Source organism: Pleurodeles waltl, chromosome 8 (assembly GCF_031143425.1).
Source record: "Pleurodeles waltl isolate 20211129_DDA chromosome 8, aPleWal1.hap1.20221129, whole genome shotgun sequence".
Classification (NCBI taxonomy): Eukaryota; Metazoa; Chordata; class Amphibia; order Caudata; family Salamandridae; genus Pleurodeles; species Pleurodeles waltl.
Window position 1 is genome coordinate 745,197,061 of NC_090447.1, and position 20,003 is coordinate 745,217,063.

A 20,003-nucleotide genomic window follows, 5' to 3' on the forward strand; every position below is an offset into this window, starting at 1 on the left:
AACACCCCATCTTAACCTATCGCGTCATTTGCACAGGTCTTTAAGGAATAATAGTTACCTTATTCGCAATCCTGCGAAGCGAATCACAGTTAACTGCCTAGACATTTACTAACACATCAGTAAAATGCCCAGAGCAGATGCCGCCAGAGCCCACATCGGAATTATCATAAACAGCAAACCGAATTGCCCCTTCAGCGTGCAAATGTCGAGGACCCGTGTACAGTTGCAAGGTCGCCAAATCAATGCCACTCTGCCACCTTCACCTACATTATTTCATTAAATGCCCCAGGCCGAGGGCTGTGCTGCGCATTACAGAGGATTATTAAAGCCCTGCGGCTCCTCCCACCTGTGCCTCGGTAAACCGCCTGCAATCTCCGCAGCAGGGCGTCCAGGGCCATGTCTTCGGGTCTCGGCCAGATCACATCCTCTGTTGCAGCAGAGCAGCGCGGCGGGCATGCCCCTTCCCGAGCCGCCTGCTCTGCGGCAGTGCTCCGCAGCGCTGCATGCCAATGACTCCTGGCTGTGGCGCGAGGTGCAGCAGAGCGCGCAGGCGAGAGCCGCCTCCTCTGCTGCGCGGCGCAGGGTGCGCTGCCGGGGGCGCTGCTCGCGCCGGCGTCACCGTTGCGGGGTCGCCGGCACTGCTGTCCTGCTCCCCAGCTGGCGCGCGCGGGGCGCCGCGTGACAGAATTCATCAGCTGTCTGCAGAGAGATGCTGCCTTAACACATCACTGTCGCCCGTGCAGGAAGGAAAAAAAAAAAAGAACGAAGCGAGAACGTGCAGCTCGCTCTGCAAACACCGTGTAACTTGTGAGCTTCAGCACGCACACATAGAGAAAAACTGTGCATTATGCATAGGGTGACCAGAATATTAAAGCCCAAAACAGGGACATTTCCAAAAATAGAAAAAGAACTACGATTTTACTCCACCTGAGCGTACAGGATGATAGTGCTCATCAGCATGGAATTAAGAACATAAAGTGCAATTTTTAAAGGCAGTATCAAGCCTGTTAAATTACCTTCTTTTAACTGCTGGTAAATATCCCTGTTTTCAGTCCACCTTCTTAAAAAACGGGACACGAGCTACATTTCCCGAAATCTGCCAGGACAGCTTGCGAAAAAACAGTGACGACCGGTCACCCTAAATATGCCGGAATACTGCATTGAGTGCCCTAGGGCAGCTTTGCTGCATGTGATCATAATGCTGCTCATTAGCATCACTAAAGATATACCTATTTTATTCGCATTTATTGCTGCATTGTTTTACACATTCTCTGCTGATCTCCTCCATCCCATTCTCTTCTGTAAACAAATTCTGGACATTGGTCTGCATCCATCCAGCTCATGTTCACTTTCTGCAGTGATGCACAAATGGCACCATAGCTCGGATACTCGCTTCTTTGTAGCCCGCTCCTGACTCCCTATATAGTCACCCAGCTGCACAAACTCCTCCTTGCAGCGCAGGGTTGAAAGTGAAAAGGCGTTATTTTGGTTCCACCCTAGATGTTACAGAAATCAGATAAACATGTAACTGACATCTGTGTATCTTAACATTGCTAATGTAAAGTGAAGCACCAAAATAATATTTGAAGGTGCATTCATGGTAGAAGACTAGATACATATATACCTGTGTGTTCTAATGTTTAACTTTAACAATGCACATGCATAGTTCTTATTCACATTTACACCTATTCATTTTGACGTTTTTATATATACTCATGTTTTCATTTATGATTGTTGTATTTATTTTCTAATTGTAAGGTCCACTTAAAATCATGTATCCTGAATGTGCATTAACTGTTTTATCAAGTTAGCATAACCAAAGGCCTTAAGCATTTGATTTCTTGTGTTTAACTTTCAACGTGAAGTTTTGCATGTGCTGCAATGCTTTTTTTCCTTGCAGGGCGTTCGGGTGATTCCACAGTTAGTGAAAGATAGTGTATTAGCGATAATGAGGTCAGGGAAGATAGCTTGGCAAGGAAGTGAGGTGCTACTGACCCAAGAAGAGAAGACTCCTGTTCATGTATCAGGAGCAGAGAGACACTCAAGATCTTCCTGATGTTTAAACTGTGCGATGGGACACTCATGGGGAGTTGCAAGTTTAATCTCTGAGAAGATGGAAAGCTACTGGTGTTGATGATGAGAATTTCTACAGTTTCTGTGACCTTAATTGGCATTCACATTATTAGTCGAGAGCAGATTGCCTTTAGACTCTGAGGGGTGCAGACCTCTCTGCCCTTATTCTCTGTGTATGGGTTTATGCTATGCCACTCCTCTCTTGGAGGACTTCTACAGAAGTCTTCACTATGCTGACATCTTCCTATTTTCCCAGAAATTAGGGTTAGCTAACTTAAACTTAGTTTAGGCTTACATTTAGATTATTTTAGGTTTACCTGTGCTTAGACAGGAGGATTGAAGCTTGTACACTGATTATCAGATTCTTTTTCTTATCTTTCGTATTACCTCAAGTGAGATTTTTGTATGTCTTACGCTACTGCAGTTTAGCCAGATGCGACACTTTGGTGATTCTGCACTTATACAGCCTGTTTTTGAGATTCATTTATATTAGTTTAGCACTTAATTTCCAATGAAACATATTTAACTTTGCTATTGTCTTCATTCTTAATGTGTGACTAAATGTTTTACACTTTTAATTGGGCTGTGAAATGAAACTAACTCTCCTTTACCACTCAGGCATCCTAAAAAGATCTATCACAAGAATAATAATAAGAAGAAAACGGGTCCATTGATGCATCCGAAGTCCCTCGTGCAGTAGCCAAGTGATGCCTTACAGTTCCTCATTTCGACATTTTAGATTGACTTGGTATGTTGTTTCACCACAGGAGATTCTTGTCACTAGTCCCCCTATAGGTGTTCGCCTGTTGTCAAGTTGTTCCTCAACAGAGTACTCAACTATGCTGGAGATGAGGTTAACTCAGAGAAACATATTTTAACATTGGTCACTGCAGAACTATACCCAGGCCGTGACACAACTTAATGGTTGGTGACAATAAACTGAAAACTGTGGTTTACAGGCCGTTATATCTGCCCCCAAGTTGGGTGCCTTGTGACTGTGCTAGTGCAGGTGTTTTAATTAAAAAATTAATGAGTGTTTATGTATTTTGAATATTAAGTTTATCTAGAAAATGAAATAACAGAAAAATAATGCACACATTTGAAAATGTGATCACGAAAAATGGCCGCCAATGTTAACGAAATGTACTAATAAATGATTAATACTTATGAAATATTGAATATATGTTAGACTTATGTCATATTGAGGGTTATGAAGTAAGCTTTAGCTTTATTAATTGTAAGCCTTAACTTAGCGAGTGTCTTGGCCTATTTTGCCAGGCCTCATGTAAAAGCTGTATTTCTTAGCGTTTAATAAAAATGCTGACCAAGTGAATTAAACTGTGAAATGTCTATTGTATTGTTTAAATGTGCTCATAACAGAAGCTTTTCATGTGAACTGACTACTAGGGGATGATGTTCTTGCTAATGCAACATTTTATGGGTAATGTGTGTGAGACTGACTTTCCCAGGACAAGAACAATGAAGATACTGACTAGAGTGGAAGCTGCAACAATATTGATACCTGACAAGCCGGATGATGAGGATTTCGCAAGACGAACCAATCAACAATATGAGAACGGAGAAATATTAGAATTCATAGATTTGGGATAGTAGTTTTATTGGACAGAGTGTGAACATACGATTAACTGACCAATAGAGATTTGGGGGATAGGTTAGCCAACTTTGACTTACTGACAATGTACAGTGAGAAGACGGACATTCAGGGACATTCTGCCCTTGCCTTCATGCAGCCATTGCCCTTATTCTTCCCGACCGAGAGCCTGATGCCTTGATGATCAAACTGATGTCTTGAGGACGAAGACTGATTCTGTTTTGCTGATCCATACAGAGGATGGGTATATTCTGAAATGTGATTATTATGCATATTTGCTTTTCCTTTCTAGGTACCAACTGCGCTGTTTTGATAGAACCATAGTTAGATGTTTTTCTAAATTCGTGTTACTAAATTGTTTTGCATGAAGCCCAACATGCTGATGCTAATCTGACGTTAGTTAAGGATCCCAATTTATGATAACAGAGACTAATACTTGATGGATTTCTCTGCTAAACTTCATGTACTTCATTCACCGACGAAGCTTACTTTGCTATTGATTTGCATCATAACTCTAGAATGTGTTTCAGTTCAAGCTTTGATTAGACTGAGTTTCTTTCGCCGCTTTGGACAACCAGTGTTGTTTCTGTATGTGTTTCATTTGATATTGAGATTAATATACATTACCTAAGCATTGTTAATATAGGGAAATAAACATTCTAAACTTTTACTAAAGGTGTGGTTACTCATAACTGAAAGGTCATGGTGCGTGATAATTACTGACTCCATTGATTATTGCTGTTATTGATTACTAATGATTATTTAATTATTGTGTATTAAGTATTGATTATGTACTGGAGCTATGGGTAGAACATCTTAATTACGAGTCAAAAGGTTCATCGACCCATTCGCGTCCCTTTGAAAGTTTTACTTATTGAGGTCAGGTGCGTTAACAACTGCCATACCACACATACCTCAGGGAGTGAGATGTGTGTGTGTGTAGCATGTTGTGGTATGCACATGGGGCTGAGGTTGTCCATGGTGGTCCCTTATATCTTTGTCGGTCAAAGTCTTTTGGGTTACCACTGAAACAACTACAGACCTTTTGACCTGTTCTGTTCTTGCCTTGCCCCTCCCAACCTAAGAAAATATAGCCAAGTTGTTGTCAGGCTCAGATTAACAAACCTTTCAATGGAAGAGGGAAATCTCTACACTCACACACTGGATCAAGCCAGTCTGGGCAGGGCAGATGTGGCCTGAGAGAAGTAACACCTCAACAAAGACTATGGTGAAAGCCAGTTGCTGTTTGCATTTGACTGGATCGATAAAGAAAATTAAATCGCAAGATAGACTCACAGTGGCTGGTTGAAACAGCAACATTTAAGATGTGGAAGCTATGAGGGAGGCACAATCTACAGGTGTGTTAAGACAAGAACTCTTCAGCATCACTACATGCCACTTTATGACATATAAGGCACTTGTAAAAGCTGCCCATCTGATGTGAAGGAAAACCTCAAAGCTATCCAAACTTCTAACTTATTTCAGCTCATGGTGACACATGAGTAGGGTCTAAAGACAGTGCCTCTGCTTTATGGCACACTATCGGTTATTCCACACACAAATAAAAAACGAAGATAACTTTGGAACACAAAACTCGGCAGAGAGGTGTCGGACCCTAAATGGGTGAAATTGTTAGATTACACCAAGTTAGTGACCCAAAATTATAGGTAGGCTACATAACATAGCTGGTGAGTCTTGCCCTAGATGTAGAGCTCCAGTGCAAACTATTATCATGGTTTGGAAGTGCCCAAGGGTCAATGAATTTTGGAGTAAGATAGCGTTCCTAGTATTGAATGTTACCAATGGATGTCTCACATGCGGAGCAGCTTAGAGCTTATTATGGAATTTATCTGGATCAGAAAATTGCAGTTCACAAAATACATTTGCTGACCTAGCATATGTTATGGTCAAGAAGACATCCAAGGTCTGGAAAGCGTCAACTGTGCACCCAAATCCCGATGGATGAAGGACTTACATAGATAGGTGGCTGCGTAAAATGACATGTTCAATAGATTGCAGCAATATAAAGGGATAGAGAGTAGTGCAATTCCCAGAATGCTAGCTTTTGACCTACCACTTTTTTTTTTTTAATAAACAAATTTGATTGGTTTTACGATAGAAAGCAAAAGGGAACCAAAAAAAGAAAGGCAAGGAAAGACAACCTGCACAGGTATGTTCAAATGCAACCAGATCTGAATTACATCTACATTGAAAAGGAACACAAAGGTTGGTAACAGCCACTAACGTGCCATTTCACTGGAAAACACACACACAAAATGAGCTCTCTCAAGTAGGCCCAGCCACTTCCCCCACACCCTCCCATGTTTGTGGGGACAGCCCCTCGATTCATACACCACTTTTTCTTGGTTTGCACACCAGTCCACTCCACGCCTCCATTTCTGGAGGGAAGGTCCTGCGGTGGAGTTCCGTGCAGCTGCAATGTCTCTCTTATCCACCATCAAGGTCGTACCAACAAAAGTTCGGTCTGATCTAGAGCCCTCCAAATCTTCCATCGTACCCAATAAGACCAGTTTTGGGGACAACAGTTGCTCCCTTCCCAACACATTATTCAGCTTACGATTTATCTTTCCCCAATAAACCTTTATCACCGGACACGACCACACCATGAGAAAGAAATCGTCCGGGCCCCCGTCACATCGTGGACACTGAGCAGATAGCCAAATTCCCATCCGGTGCAGTCTGTCGGGAGACAGGTATGCCCTGTGTCGGAAATAAAACTGAACCGCCTGCAGCCTCGCAAACACCACCAACGTTCTAGGAGCCATCAAAGCCTCCTTCCATTCAGTCTCTTCAAGTGGCCCCAGCGAAGCCTCCCACCTGCTTCTAGTTTGGTTTAGGTTACAAGGGGCGTTGTTTATTAACATTTTTTATATTTGGGATACACCTTTCTTCCCCAAGTTACCCATAAGCAGCTTAGCCTCGAGTGGGCTGAATTCCGGTATCGGGTCAGAGCGGGTCGGGTGAATGCCCAGTGCATGCCGGAGTTGGAGGTATCTAAAGAACTGCGTGTGAGACAATTGAAACTCGGTATGCAACTCCTGGAAGGACTTCAGTGCCTCCCCTCTCCAGACATCTCCCACTAGAGAGATGCCCAACGTGTCCCACCCCGTGAAGCCCTCTAGTGCCGCCGTTTCACTCAGCCATTTACCTCGCCACAGTGGGGTCTGCTGGGTGATAACATTGTTCCATCGGGTGTGCCGCAAAGCCACACGCCAAGCAAGGAAGACCACCTGAGTTACCGGTTCCATGTCTTGGGGGATTGGTGAGCTGTAAAGGAAGTCTAGGATAGAAGGAAAACCCACCGATTCCAATTCTATCTGATAAGCTGGGTCCGCCCATCCCCCAATCATGAACAACCAGGAGTTGGGTCTTCACATAGTACAGATAAGGATCAGCCATACCCAGTCCCCCATCGTACACCCCCTTTTGACAGTATTGTGATGCCACCCGATGTCTTGCTCGACCCCAAAGGAATGAAGTGGTGGTTGTTTCCAACACCCGGAACCTGGAACGGGGGAATCACAAAAGGGAAATTTTTAAACACATATAGAAGTCGTGGCAATACCATCATTTTATATAGGGCTACACAGCCCAAAACATTCAGCGGCAATGTTTGCCATCTTTGCAGATCCGCCCTGGTGCGGGGTCAGGTTCAGGGTCCAAGTGAGTTCCGGAAGGAGAGCCACCCATACACCAAGGTATTTAAAACTCAGCCGGCGCATGTGCACCACTTCTTGTCAGTCAAAACAGTCTCGGGAAATCGCCAGGGGTACCAACACCAATTCGGCGGGATTCATTTTGAGCCCTGAAGCCTCCTCGAAACAACGTAGAAGATGGAAGCTTCTTGGACCCGTCACGCTGGGTTCCTCCATGTACAGCAAGACATCATCTGCATATAGGGCCATCCGGTCACCCTGGCGCTTTCCCCGATGGACAGAAAAAAACGAGGACAGGGTACCATTAACCTGCGCGCGTGCCGTAGGATTAGCATTCAGGGCCTGGACCATTCGGCGAAACCTCGAGCCCAAAGCCTGCCCGCTGGAGCACCAAGAAAAGAAACCCCAAGTCAACCGTGTCAAAGGCCTTCTCGAAATCAATAAATAGGAGGGCAAGACTCAGGGGCAACCGGTGATGCCTGGCAAGGGCCACGTGGAGCCGTCGTATACAACTGCACAAGTCGCGGGCGGTCATAAATCCACACTGGTCTGGGTGTATCAGTAATGGCATCACCTTCTTAAGGTGGGAGGCAAGAATCATAGCATATTTTTTTCTTCGCTATTGATCAGGGATATGGGCCTGTAGTCAGTACAGTAGAGTGATGGAAGTTGGGTTTTGGGTAAAACCACAATAGTGGCTACATCCAGCCCCTCCGGGATGGAGCATAGACGGCCCACCTCCACATACAATGGCGAGAGATATAACACCAGATCGTCCTGAAACACTTTATAGTACTCTGGCAGAAACCCATCGGGCCCGGGGGTCTTACCCGCTCCCATCGCAGAGATAGCCTCTCTGATCTCCTCTTCACTGAAAGGTTCGACCAACAATTGTACCTCCCTTGTGAGCAATGCCGGGAGGGGAACATCCACCTAGAACTGACGGGCGTGACCCGGAATAATTGTTGCCGAAGCCTGGTAAAATACTCTGTAGTATGAAGCGAACACCTCTGCCACCTCCTGGAGTTTGGAGACATGGTTCCCTTGAGCATTACAAATTTCTGGAATGATTCTAGAGGTCTGTTGTTGGGACGCCAGCCAGTACAGCAGTTTCCCAGTCTTATCCCTCCCAGCCATATACCCTAGCAGTAGTTGCTCGCCAAAGGTGCTTAGCCGCTTCCAGAGAGTAGTCTCGAATCTCCTCTCGGATCAACAGGAGTTGTCTAGTCACACTCTCACTGCGCTGAGCACCCTGTTCTGCCTCTAAACTCATTGCTGGAGCCTCTAGCTGAACAATGTGGGATGTCAGGGAGTACTGCAGAGCGCGGACAAAGCTCCTGGCTGTCCCCCACAGCACCGCCTTACTCTCGGCCCATAAGACCTCGGACGACATCACCGAGTTCTCATTGAGGGTGAAGTACTCACGCAACGCCTTTTGTAACTGACAAGCATAAGACTTGTGTTGCAGGTACCACGCATTCAATCGCCACATAAGACGGACCACCGATTGAGCAGGTCCCATGATAAACAGGAGTAGTGCATGGTCAGAGATCCCATGCGGTAAAATTTCAATGTGTGTGAGGTGGCAGCAGTCAGTGGCCGGTAAGAACACAAGGTCACTTCTAGATTGCGTATTGTGGGCAGCCGAAGTATGCATGAAGTGTCTGCGCTGTGGGTGCCACATCCTCCATGCATCACAGAGTCCCGCAGCCGATAACCACCAGGAGAGGCCAGCAGCCATTGCCCGTGTATGTGCCGATGGCGCCCCACTTGCATCTAACCCAGGATCGGGAATTCCATTAAAGTCACCTTCCAACATTGTGATTCCCGGGGGCAGGTCCAGAAGCAGCTGAGTCAGATCCATAAGGGTCCTGCGCACCACCATCGGTGGAGCGTAGACACTATCATTGATCGTGCGACCCTCTATTTTCCCAGAGATTGCCACATACCACCTCTGTGGATCCCTCCATACCTGGATTACCACCATGGGGAGCGGTGAAGCAGTATCGCCACGCCCCGCGAGCCCTGCACAAACCCTGCATGATATACTCTGTCAAAACCCTTGCGGGCCAAAAATGGGCAATGGTTCCTAGGAGGTGGGTTTCTTGCATCATGAGCATGTCAGGTTTGTGTCGGTGAACATATGCAAGTACAGCCGTGCATTTGATCTTATCTAGGAGACCATTAACATTCCATGAAATATTCTGTGACGTCTCCATCTTTTTGTACGTGTTCGTTCATCACTATTATATCACCTAAGTCCTTCCGGGCGCCCCAGAGGCCTCACCCCCTCATGGAAGTACCACATCTCGTTGTGCTGTGAGCTGTCCATCTTGTGACATCATTGAACCACCCCCCTGTGCAGTTGCGAGGAAAAACAAACTAACACTGAAATAAATTAACAATAACAAGCGCCCTCTTGCAAGGCCTGAACTACCATACCCCCCAACGGCCACCCCACCCCATACTCCCGCCAAGAAGCATCTGTCGCCCTTAAAGAACAACTCACTCCCTAACATAGTGAGTTTGAAACACCAATTGGTTGAGCAATGGTGGACCCCTCCATATCTTCAGATCAAAGAGTGTTAAAGAGTAATCAGGCATATTACAACATCATCTTCTTTGTGGACCATACTGGCCCCCCCTCCCCTCCCCATTTAAGGATTTACAGCGCCGGGCTTTGGGACAGATCGGTGTCTTCAGCCGCCCCCACACGTACCTGCGTTGGGCCCTCCTTCTGTGAGTCCTCCTCACCACCCCCGGAGCAGTATTTGTTAGATGCTCCGAAGCTGTCTCCATTATGGGCTCCACAGGAGAGCTGGAGCGTGAGCCCCGTCGTGCCCTGCGCCTTCTGGAGCATGTTCTTTGGCGGGGGCCAAGTGGCCGGGTCTGCTGGTTGTCTGTCTGTGGTTTGTCACGAGCTTCCCGTTGGCCTCCACCAGGGGGTCCAACGGGACCTCCTCCGTAAGCCATGTCCATGCCGCAGCTGGAGTCTCAAAGAAATGAGTCCTATTATTATGGACCACTCTAAGTTTTTCAGGGAAGAGAAGGCGGTAGGGTACGTCCATCGCTCTCAGTTTCTGTTTCATGTCTATAAAGGAGCAGCACTGCAACTGCACGTCTTTCGTGTAGTCCGGGAACACAAGGACTTTTGCGCTGCCACAATGTAGATCTTCCTTGGTGCAAGCCTCTTGCAGCACCTCGCCCCTGTCTCTGAAATTGAAGAGGCGGAGTATCACTGGCCTTGGTGACGAGCCCGGCGGCAGACTGGCCTGTAGAGCCCTGTGGGCTCGCTCTATCTCAAACCACGGTGTGAAGCGGTCCTCGGGCATCCATGAGCGGATCCACTCCTCCAAGAAGGAGGCCAGAGAAGAGGTCGCTATATTCTCCAGAAGGCCTACGATACGAAGGTTGTTGCGCCAAGACCTATTTTCAGCGTCTTCAGCCCTACGGTATAGTTCTGATGTGCAGGCTGTTAGTGCCGACATTTGTGTTTTTAAGGCAGTCAGGTGGTCTTCCACAGTGGATATTCTTGATTCCGCCTCTGTGATCCTGGCAGTTGCACTGCGGAGGCCTTGGCGCACTAATGCCACATCAACCCTTACCCCTCCAAACTTGGCCTCCACCGCTGTATGGGATGCCTGAATAGCGTGAAGTATGGTTGCTAGTTCGCCGGTCGCCGCAGATTTCCCGCCGCTTCCACCCGGCGCTTGGTCCTCGTTACGAGATCCACCAGGGCCCGTACTGGCCTATGCGTGTTTGTGCAGCAGACGGTCGGGACAGTTTGTCCTTGCCCATAGTAGCCGAAGCAGTATCGGGTGTCGCCGAGTTCACTCCTGCTCTCTATTTCACAGAGTGACCCACGAGAGATTATAAAGCTGGGTCTCAGTTTCTGCAGATTCACTCCTTGAGGGCTACAGCCGCTTCACAAAGGACCCGTCTATGTGTGCTTCTTCACCCCTAAGTAGCAGTGCGTCCTGCAAGGTTCTCAGATCTATCCCCAGCACCGGAGACCTTGACCTTCTCTCTTATGGCGCGATCTGCCATCAGCAACCGGGGGGCCCTCCGCTGCCAGACTCGAGCCTGGTGTCTTTTCCCAGCGGGGGACCACTGCGCTCCCACCTCTGCTGGCCTCCAGAATCACCCTGCGTTAGGGGGAAAAGAGGGGGGAAAAGGAGAAGCTCCCTCTTTCTAGCCGCTACGCCTCCTGACCTCCGTGTCCCACCACTCTGCGCCATCTTCCTCCATCCAGGCTCAGCACCATCTCAGCAGCTTGGGGGGGAGGGGGGAGGAAACGGGACCGCTGATCTGGACGGCACGTATCTCCCCGGTGCCGTTATCAAACCGGGAGAGGCCCGGGCCGTCTCTGCATCCGCTGTCAGCCACGCCAGCATGGGCGACGCACTCCACTGCCCCCCAATCCTCTGAGAGCACCCAGAGTGGGCCAGACCTCCTGCAATCGTCCCCGCCTCTTCAGGTCGCAGCACCTTTCAGGCCCTCTTTCTCACTGCCACCAGCCACCGTTCTCACCATCCAGGATGCCCCTTGACCTCATTCTCACCTGGAGACCAGTAGGAGGCAATCACTCTGGCTCAACCCGCTGCCGGGTCTCGGCTCGAACCAACTGCCGGCTGTGCCCCGGTCAGGAGAGCCCGTCCGCCATCTTGGAAGCGGGCAGCTCCAAGTATTCCCACCGACCTGCCGAGCCATGAGGTTCCAGTATACGCCCAGATGCCCCAGGGGCATCCAACAAGCCCCCAAGGTCTCATTCCGCCACGAGACGGACAGATGACAGGCACTGCTAAGGTGGATGATGGACAGGTCCGGAGCACTACGAGAGTGCGACCGCCATGTTGACGCCTTGGCCACACACCCCGACCTAGCACTTTATACATTTCTGTAATATTAATGAGCAATAAGTCAGACAATATGCCACCTTGAATAGTCAATAGTGTTCTCCAAGGAAGTACATGAGAGAGATCATGGTGGCAATAATTTCATATTCTTTCTACGTCCTAGCTCAATACAAGGCAACTTACAGCAGGAGGTACACTATAGATAAATGATAAATAAAACCTCAGATTTACACTATGGTAATTAAGTTGTATTCGGTTGCTTTCTAAAAAGTTGAACAGAAACCGTGTGTGAGCCAGAGTGCCTGTAAAAAATCACTAAAAGATCAGAAGAGGATTGCTACGACTGATAAGGTTGGGCAACTGGCAAAGATTCTAGGGGTGGGACGTCATTAGAAAGCCCACACTTTGTCACACAGAGTTGCAATTTGGATCAGCTGACTGAAACTAGAGACTCTTGTTTTGGTTGTACTCCAGAGGATTGGGGAAAGGTGGTTATCATACACTATCATCCCAGGTTGTGGAGTGACAAGTCAATGCGATAGGAAATCTTTTAGAAATACGGAAACTCTTTCCAGTAGTATGGGGTTTCACTCTCCCTTTTCTGAGCCCTCAACTCACCTTCACTGAACTCATCCTCATTCTTTTTCAAACTCAAATTCACTTTTCACCTATTTTTTTATACTACTCCTCTCAACCACTTCGGGGCACACATTCAACTGTCAGCAACACATTGTTAAGGGGAACCTCTCAATCTCTTAAGTATATCAAACACATCACCACTTACCAAATCTGATACTTCATACCCATCGGATCATGACTGAATTCACATGTTTCGATTCTCCAACTGCTTCCTCCTCCAGCCAATGCCTACATTTTCAAATCAAAGACTCCCTTCCTGCATTGCTCACTGGATGCACAACACCCTCACTTCACCCCACAAAAAATATCGTGTAACCCCTGTAACAGCATCATCAGCTATTTTAATTACACATAATATCTCACATTATGAGAGCATTACTATGTAAATGGTGAAGAAAAACAACAATCTTAAGTCTAGACGATGGTAAACAAATTAAAAAGCTCACTATCCAATGCCCTTGACAATGTTATATTTTCATACTATCAACATCTCATCACCTCACTTTAGCCTCCCCACAATGTTTCACACATTTATGAGTCAACCCATTCTCTCCTGTGCAACCATTCATAAATGGCCCACCTTTATCAGCTAACACTTTTATTACTCCTCCTCAAAAATAACACATAAAATAAATACCCTGACTACTCTTTAGACTGTCACAACACACCCTCTTCTTACATGCCTACCACAGCCTGACTTAGTATATCTCTACTCTCCCATTTATCCACATGCCCATTCAAACTCACCCTTATTATGAAACTGTGTAGCTTATCCTGCGCACCATCTGATCCTTTCAGTCATCAAACTATCTGGAACCTAACATGCCTCAAAGGTGTTATGGCCCTACCTCTTCTAAAATTAACTATAGCTGATCACTCTTCCCCTGCAGTCACCCAGTGTATCATATCCCATTATTTTCCAAGATACTAAAACAGATGGTTCAGTCACCTCTTACTTTATCTTTCCTCCAATATTCATCCTAATCTCCTCCAATTAGTCAAGCCATAGGTGAATTTGTGGACTTGTGGCAAACCTAGTCTTCCCTGAGTCTTTATGGTATGGTGGTGACAAGAAGCTCATACACCACTCTAGAAAAAGTGAGGGGAAAACAGATAGGGGTGAACATAGACACAGGAGTTCTTCGGGTAACAGAATGGTAATAGGAATGTCCGTAAGAGAGTGGTGTTGATTTCAGCAAGATACATTTGATGCATCTGTGGGGGGAAGAATGCAGGGGGGCTCTGAATAAAAGGAAAATTATCAAAATGTTAGAATAAATACATTGTATTCCACCATCCTGACCTTCCTACATTGCTAGACAAATTTCGTAGAATTAGTCACTGTGCTTCAAATATATACAAACTACTCAAACCACCTTAGAACTCCCTTGTAAAGCATTTAAAGACTAAGAGCCTCATTACAATCCTGGCGGTCACCGACCGCCAGGGTTAAAGTGGCGTTCATACCCCATTCGCCATATTATGACAACGGGGGTAGCGCCGCGGTCACACCTCCGGAACCGACGGTTTACCGCCATGGATGTTCTGGCCGGCAGAATCCGCCAGGGCAGCACTGCTTGCAGCGCTGCCCTGGGGATTTTGACTCCCCTTACCGCCAGCATGTCCATGGCGGTAGACACCGGCATGGAAAGGCTGGCGGTACAGGGAGTCACGGGGCCCATGCACTGCCCATGCACTTGGCATGGGCACTGTAGGGGCCCCCAGGCACAGCACCGTCGTGATTTTCACTGTCTGCCTGGCAGACAGTGAAAAGCGTGACGGGTGCTACTGCACCAGCCGCACCGCCACATTTCTGCCGGCTCCATTAGGAGCCAGCTGCAATGTTACGGCCGCCGGCCCAGCGGGGATGTCCAAATGCGGCTGGCGGGTTTCCGGCTGCATAGGCGGCCGACTGGTGGTTGAGGCCGACCGCCAAGGTTGAAATGAGGGCCTAAGGGCCTCATTACAACCCTGGCAGTCACTGACCGCCAACAGGCTGGCGGTACAAATTGACATATTATGACCGCAGCTGTAGCGCCGTGTTCACACTGCCAGGACCAGCGGTTTACCGCCATGGATGTCTCGGCGGTCAGAATCCTCCAGGGCAGCGCTGCTTGCATCGCTGCCCTGGGGATTTTGACTCCCCTTACCGCCAGCCTGTCCATGGTGGTAGACACCGCCATGGATAGGCTGGCGGTAAGGGGAATCGCGGGGTCCCTGGGTGCCCCTGCAATGCCCATGCAATTGACATGGGCAGTGCAGGGGCCACCAGGCACAGCCTTGTCGTGATTTTCCCTGTCTGCCTGGCAGACAGTGAAATGCGCGACGGGTGCTGCTGCACCACCACATTGCCGCTGGCTCCATTAGGACCCGGCTGCACTGTTACGGCCGACATCCCTGCTGGGCCGGCGGGCGGAAACTCTGTTTTCGCCCGTCGGCCCAGCGGGGATGTCCAAATGCGGCCGGCGGGTTTTCGGCCGCATGGTCAGCCGACTGGCGGTTCAGCCTTGGCGGTCGGACAAGGCCGACCGCCAAGTTTGAAATGAGGGCCTAAATGAGATTCTTATATTCCCTCCTCCCACATTCATTACTTCTCAGACACTATATAGCAAGCAATTTGGCATTCTTTTTTAGTGTGAGAATGACTGTAGCTATGGCGCAATTGTGCTTTTGGTCCAGCAATAAGACGTATTGGACACCAGCAACTCTTCATAAACTTGGATTGGCCAGCTCTGGGCTTTGCTGAAAAAGTGGTAAGGATCAAGGTGACATAGACCAGATGTTCTACTCATGTATGGTGGTTCCACTGTTCTGGGGCAGAGTACAAGCCCTCGCTCAGAAAATACCTCAGATGTCCTTTGATACTGACTTTCCAACAGTTGCTTTGGGCGTGTTTGCACTTCCGCTCTCCCCCACCTTACCTTCCACTGACATATTACTTCTTGATCTGTTACTATCCCCGGGGGTTAAGGTTATACTTTCTGAATAGAAATTCAAGTCTTTTTTTCCCGTTAGGAAATGGTGGGCTTTGCTCTGTTCTACTAGGAGTTCAAATAATGCAATGTACTCCAGGTTCCACTCAATTCATGGACCACAACAATTTTGGGACAGTTCTGATGTGTTCTTGCAGAAGAGCAAACCCCTCTAAACATTGTCTCATGCATTCCGCTCTTCACACTTACCTGTAATGCTATGTCTGATTGAGGTGTATGGTAGTCATCCATGACTGGAGGGAACTAAGTGGATGGGACCCACCTTGAGGTTCATCTAGGGCATAGAGCAGTGGCAAGCTATATGTGCTATCTTGCAGTATACTATCACCCCATTCCCGCTTCTCCCTTCAGCCCCCTCTCTTCTGTCAGGTTAAGTAAATTGTGGTCCTATTGACTTTACTTTCCCCTTCGTTATGCTGGGACTGACTTTCATACCGCCCCTTTAACGGGAGCCCTTTAACGATAGACACCTACATCATATTTCGTATACCAAAGTGTTTCTTTATATCTAGATATCTATAATATATTCCTCGTACAAGATATGCTATTGAGTTACACCTAAGTTTTGTATGCCTTGAGGGTACATAGCCCAATGTACAACTGTATTGCTGCTGAATAGGGTAATGTTTGTCTTTTGTTTCATTATTCTTTTCTCCTGTATTGTTCATTGAAACCCCAAAAACATATTGAATAAAAAAAAAAAAAAATTGCATTCAAAACATGAAAGTCTGCTAGCAGAAATGTAGTAAGCATATTCTACCCCCATCAAAAGAGGGCCCCTGAACATAATTTTAGAAGGCAGCAACCCTGGGAATTATACATGAGAACACCACAAAATCATATAACTGCCTCCAGTTTATTTAAACAAATAATTATATCTCTTATAGTAAGCCTCATTGAAGCAATATTAATAGAGTGACGAGGCAAAGGTTAATAGGGACACATTTATTAAATTCTTGATGTCAGCACAGTATTCAAATCTTCTCATATCTATACCATTCAATATTCATACCTACTCAAATATAAACAATATATAATCAGCTTACACAATTAATACACATTATCTGGGTCCCAGACATCACTCACTCTAAAAACGTCAATATTCAAACACTCACACTCAATCATACAGCATATGTAAAAGAAAGCAACATCATACAACAAAAAATCTAAACGAATTGCATATCGAACGGGGGTATTATGAGGTCACTTCTCTTTGAACCAAACACAGATCCGACTCATCAGATAAATAACTATAGATATGTTTAACCAAGTTCTAGAATACTAATACACGCTATTACTGCTCAGCCATCTTTATAAGAGCAACAAAAAAATCATAACATATTATTACATTCAAACCCTGTTTTGATACATATCAAGCAGTATGCTGCACATTATATAGGTTGTGATCCCGCAACCCCCTGCCTTTCAGTGGGACCACACTGCATGAGCCACCTTCTTCAGGGTGCGAAGATTTGCAAAAAAAGAATCTGAGAGAGCTGCAACCCAGAAATTATCTATTAAATAAGAATATAGATAACTCAATAAGAAACTAGCATATAATGGAGACCTTTAAATGTGCTTCTAATTACTCCAATGAAAAGACTATAAAAATGGGGTAACAGGGGTGAGACGCAAATCCAAAAGGGTCCGTGTACTCTGCAGAAGAGAGAGAGAAAACCATAACCTCATACCCAAGGCCAAACATGTACACCATGGTTCACAAATATCATTATTTCAGAGTGGAAAAACCACCCCATCAAGGGACAAGCATACTTACTTGCAACTCCAAAGTTACCCTAATGCTCTCCCAAATCATAAAGTCCACAGATTGAAAGTGAGATAATAATAACTAAGGGACCATATATCAATAAAACACCATAAGTCTCATGTCGTTAGCCACAAAAAGATTAAAAAAGATTCAATACAGGCCATGTCAATGATTCTACCCCTGCTAATATTCAAAACAAGTAATGATTCCTTATGTTCTACAAGATGTCTGCAACTGCACTGCTGGGATCGAATGGCACATCAAGGTAAATTGTATGGACATCACAGAAGGTGATCCAAATATTATGGTGAACAAAACAGAGCCAGGAAGAAAATAACGTCCAGCAACATGAAATAAGGTGAGTCCTATAGGCGTATACATGCAGTGATCACATGCCCCAGAAAATAAAATAAGATCTAGGGCTAAATGACCATTGAATCCACATGACAATAAGTTCCGACACATATGAAGGATAACATTGCCCCAAATGGGTCGACCAGCTCCAAAGACCTTGTGGAACCAAACAGGGGGCCAGAGAGACACCGCTTACCCTTCTCCATTACGGTGGCTGCCGTGATAAAACTAGATGCCAACCAGGATACCAAAACTGACCCTTCTGCGTGCCAAAGACAAGGATTCTTCCACCAACAAGGTAACATATAATAGAACAACAGATAAGAAATAAAATCAGGTAGGCAACAGCTGAGTTGGGGAATCGAAAATGAGGAACAAAGGAAAGACAAGGGAATGCGAGTCAGTGAATAAACTAAACAATTGAACTATGAAATGTTGCCTATGCATAGCAATGTCCAGAGTGAGGTTATATGTGCTCTGCTGCTATTACCCCAGGAGTGGACCCTTTACCAAGAACTCTTCAACTCCTATGGGATCGCAGTCTAGATCTCAGAGATTCCATTCCTGACCTTGATAGTAATTGGTTACGCTGATATTTTTTGGGGAAATAATGCTACTATGTCTTATATTTTCTCTGATCATACTTTGCATCACATTCCCCGTTGTTTGGGAAAAAATCCTGACGATATGGTTTCCACAACATACTTGTGGTGGGGTGTGGTACGAGCGGATCAAGTAGAGTCAAAAGAATGGGGTATTTTTACGTTTTAAATTTATTCTCTGTTTATTCACAGGCTATTTCTTTTAACCGTTGCTTTAAGGGTTAAGTCTTTGGGGTTTCTGCTTTTCTTAACTTCTTTCTTTTCTCTTAGGTTTTCCTCCTTTTCCCGGTCGCCTTTGGTCTGTGGAGGATGGGCGTCTCTCTCGGACCCCGGCCGAAATGAAAGAAACAGAAAAAAGAATCGGTAAGTACTTCTGGGGTACTGGGTGGGGTACGGTGCTCGTGAGGTTTAAGGCAGCATGCGGGCAAGTTCGTGAGGGGGTGATCAGGGTTGGGGTTTAGGGTTGCTGGGGTCCATACTGTGCCTATTTCCCTTCTTGCCCCTTCCCTTGTCTCTCCTTCACCCTCCCCGTCCTTCCTCCCACTTCCCTGGTGCCTTTCCCCGTAACCGAGTTCCCCCGTGACCCTCCCGTCCCTAGAAGGGACCGTACCTTGTCAAGCCACGACCCTCCTGGGTCGTGGCGGCTTTCTCATTCCTCCGAAGACTCTTCCTTCTCCGTTTCCCGCGTTTCGGTGCTTCCTCTGTGGGCTTCTTCCTGGTTCCTCGCCGGGGTGACTAGCGGGTCTGTCCTCCCCTCTCCGATCAGCTTTTCCTTTCCGCTCGTCTCCTCTCCGTCCCGCGCTCCCGTCGCTCTCCTCTCTTCTCCTCCCTGGTGCTCCGTCCCGCGCTTCCCTTCCGGATCCGCCTCCTTCTTCATTCGATGTAACCGGAAGTCGTCGATGCTGTAGCGACGTGGCGTCTCCCCGTTGCCAGGGGAACGCCGCGCCGTTTCCGTGGAGCCAGCCGAAAGATGGCGTACTCGAGGTGAGTGAGACGTGGCCTCCGGGACCCGTCTACAATCCCCTACCCTAGATCGGGGCTGTTCGAGGTCCGATGATGGAGGGAACCGGGAGAGGTAGTCGGCGGGTCCTTGTAGGGAACCAGGGATATGGCGAACCTGGAACGTAAAGGGTTGCAGTTCTAGGAACCATCTCAAGATTTTGGAGTTAGAGTCTTTGTGAGCGGCAAGCCAGGTGAGAGGGGCATGGTCAGTGAACAAGACGAAGGACCTACCTAAGAGATAATACTGCAAGGAGTCTATGGCCCATTTAATGGCGAGACATTCTTTTTCAATCGTTGGGTAATGGGTCTCTCGCGGAAATAATTTCTTACTTAGAAAAACCACTGGGTGGTCAAAACCCTCTTCATCGGGCTGCGTAAGCACAGCTCCGAGGCCTACGTCCGATGCATCAGTATATAAGTGAAAACT

At 46.9% G+C, this 20,003-nt stretch overlaps 1 protein-coding gene across 21 annotated transcripts in view; it reads right to left on the bottom strand.

The window, feature by feature from the left end:
- MCF2L (MCF.2 cell line derived transforming sequence like) overlaps positions 1-20,003 on the bottom strand; it is an 828,274-nt gene that overhangs the window by 626,301 nt on the left and 181,970 nt on the right. For 2 of the 21 annotated variants that reach the window (XM_069204967.1, XM_069204960.1), the window contains exon 1: positions 347-775. The exons of 9 other annotated variants lie outside the window; for them this stretch is intronic. In XM_069204967.1, the coding sequence (XP_069061068.1) occupies positions 347-692 (346 nt within the window). In that variant the 5' untranslated portion in view covers positions 693-775. Of the gene's footprint in view, positions 1-346; positions 787-20,003 lie in introns of those variants that run through there. 10 more of the 21 variants (XM_069204958.1, XM_069204959.1, XM_069204957.1 and 7 more) reach the window with 10 other exon arrangements.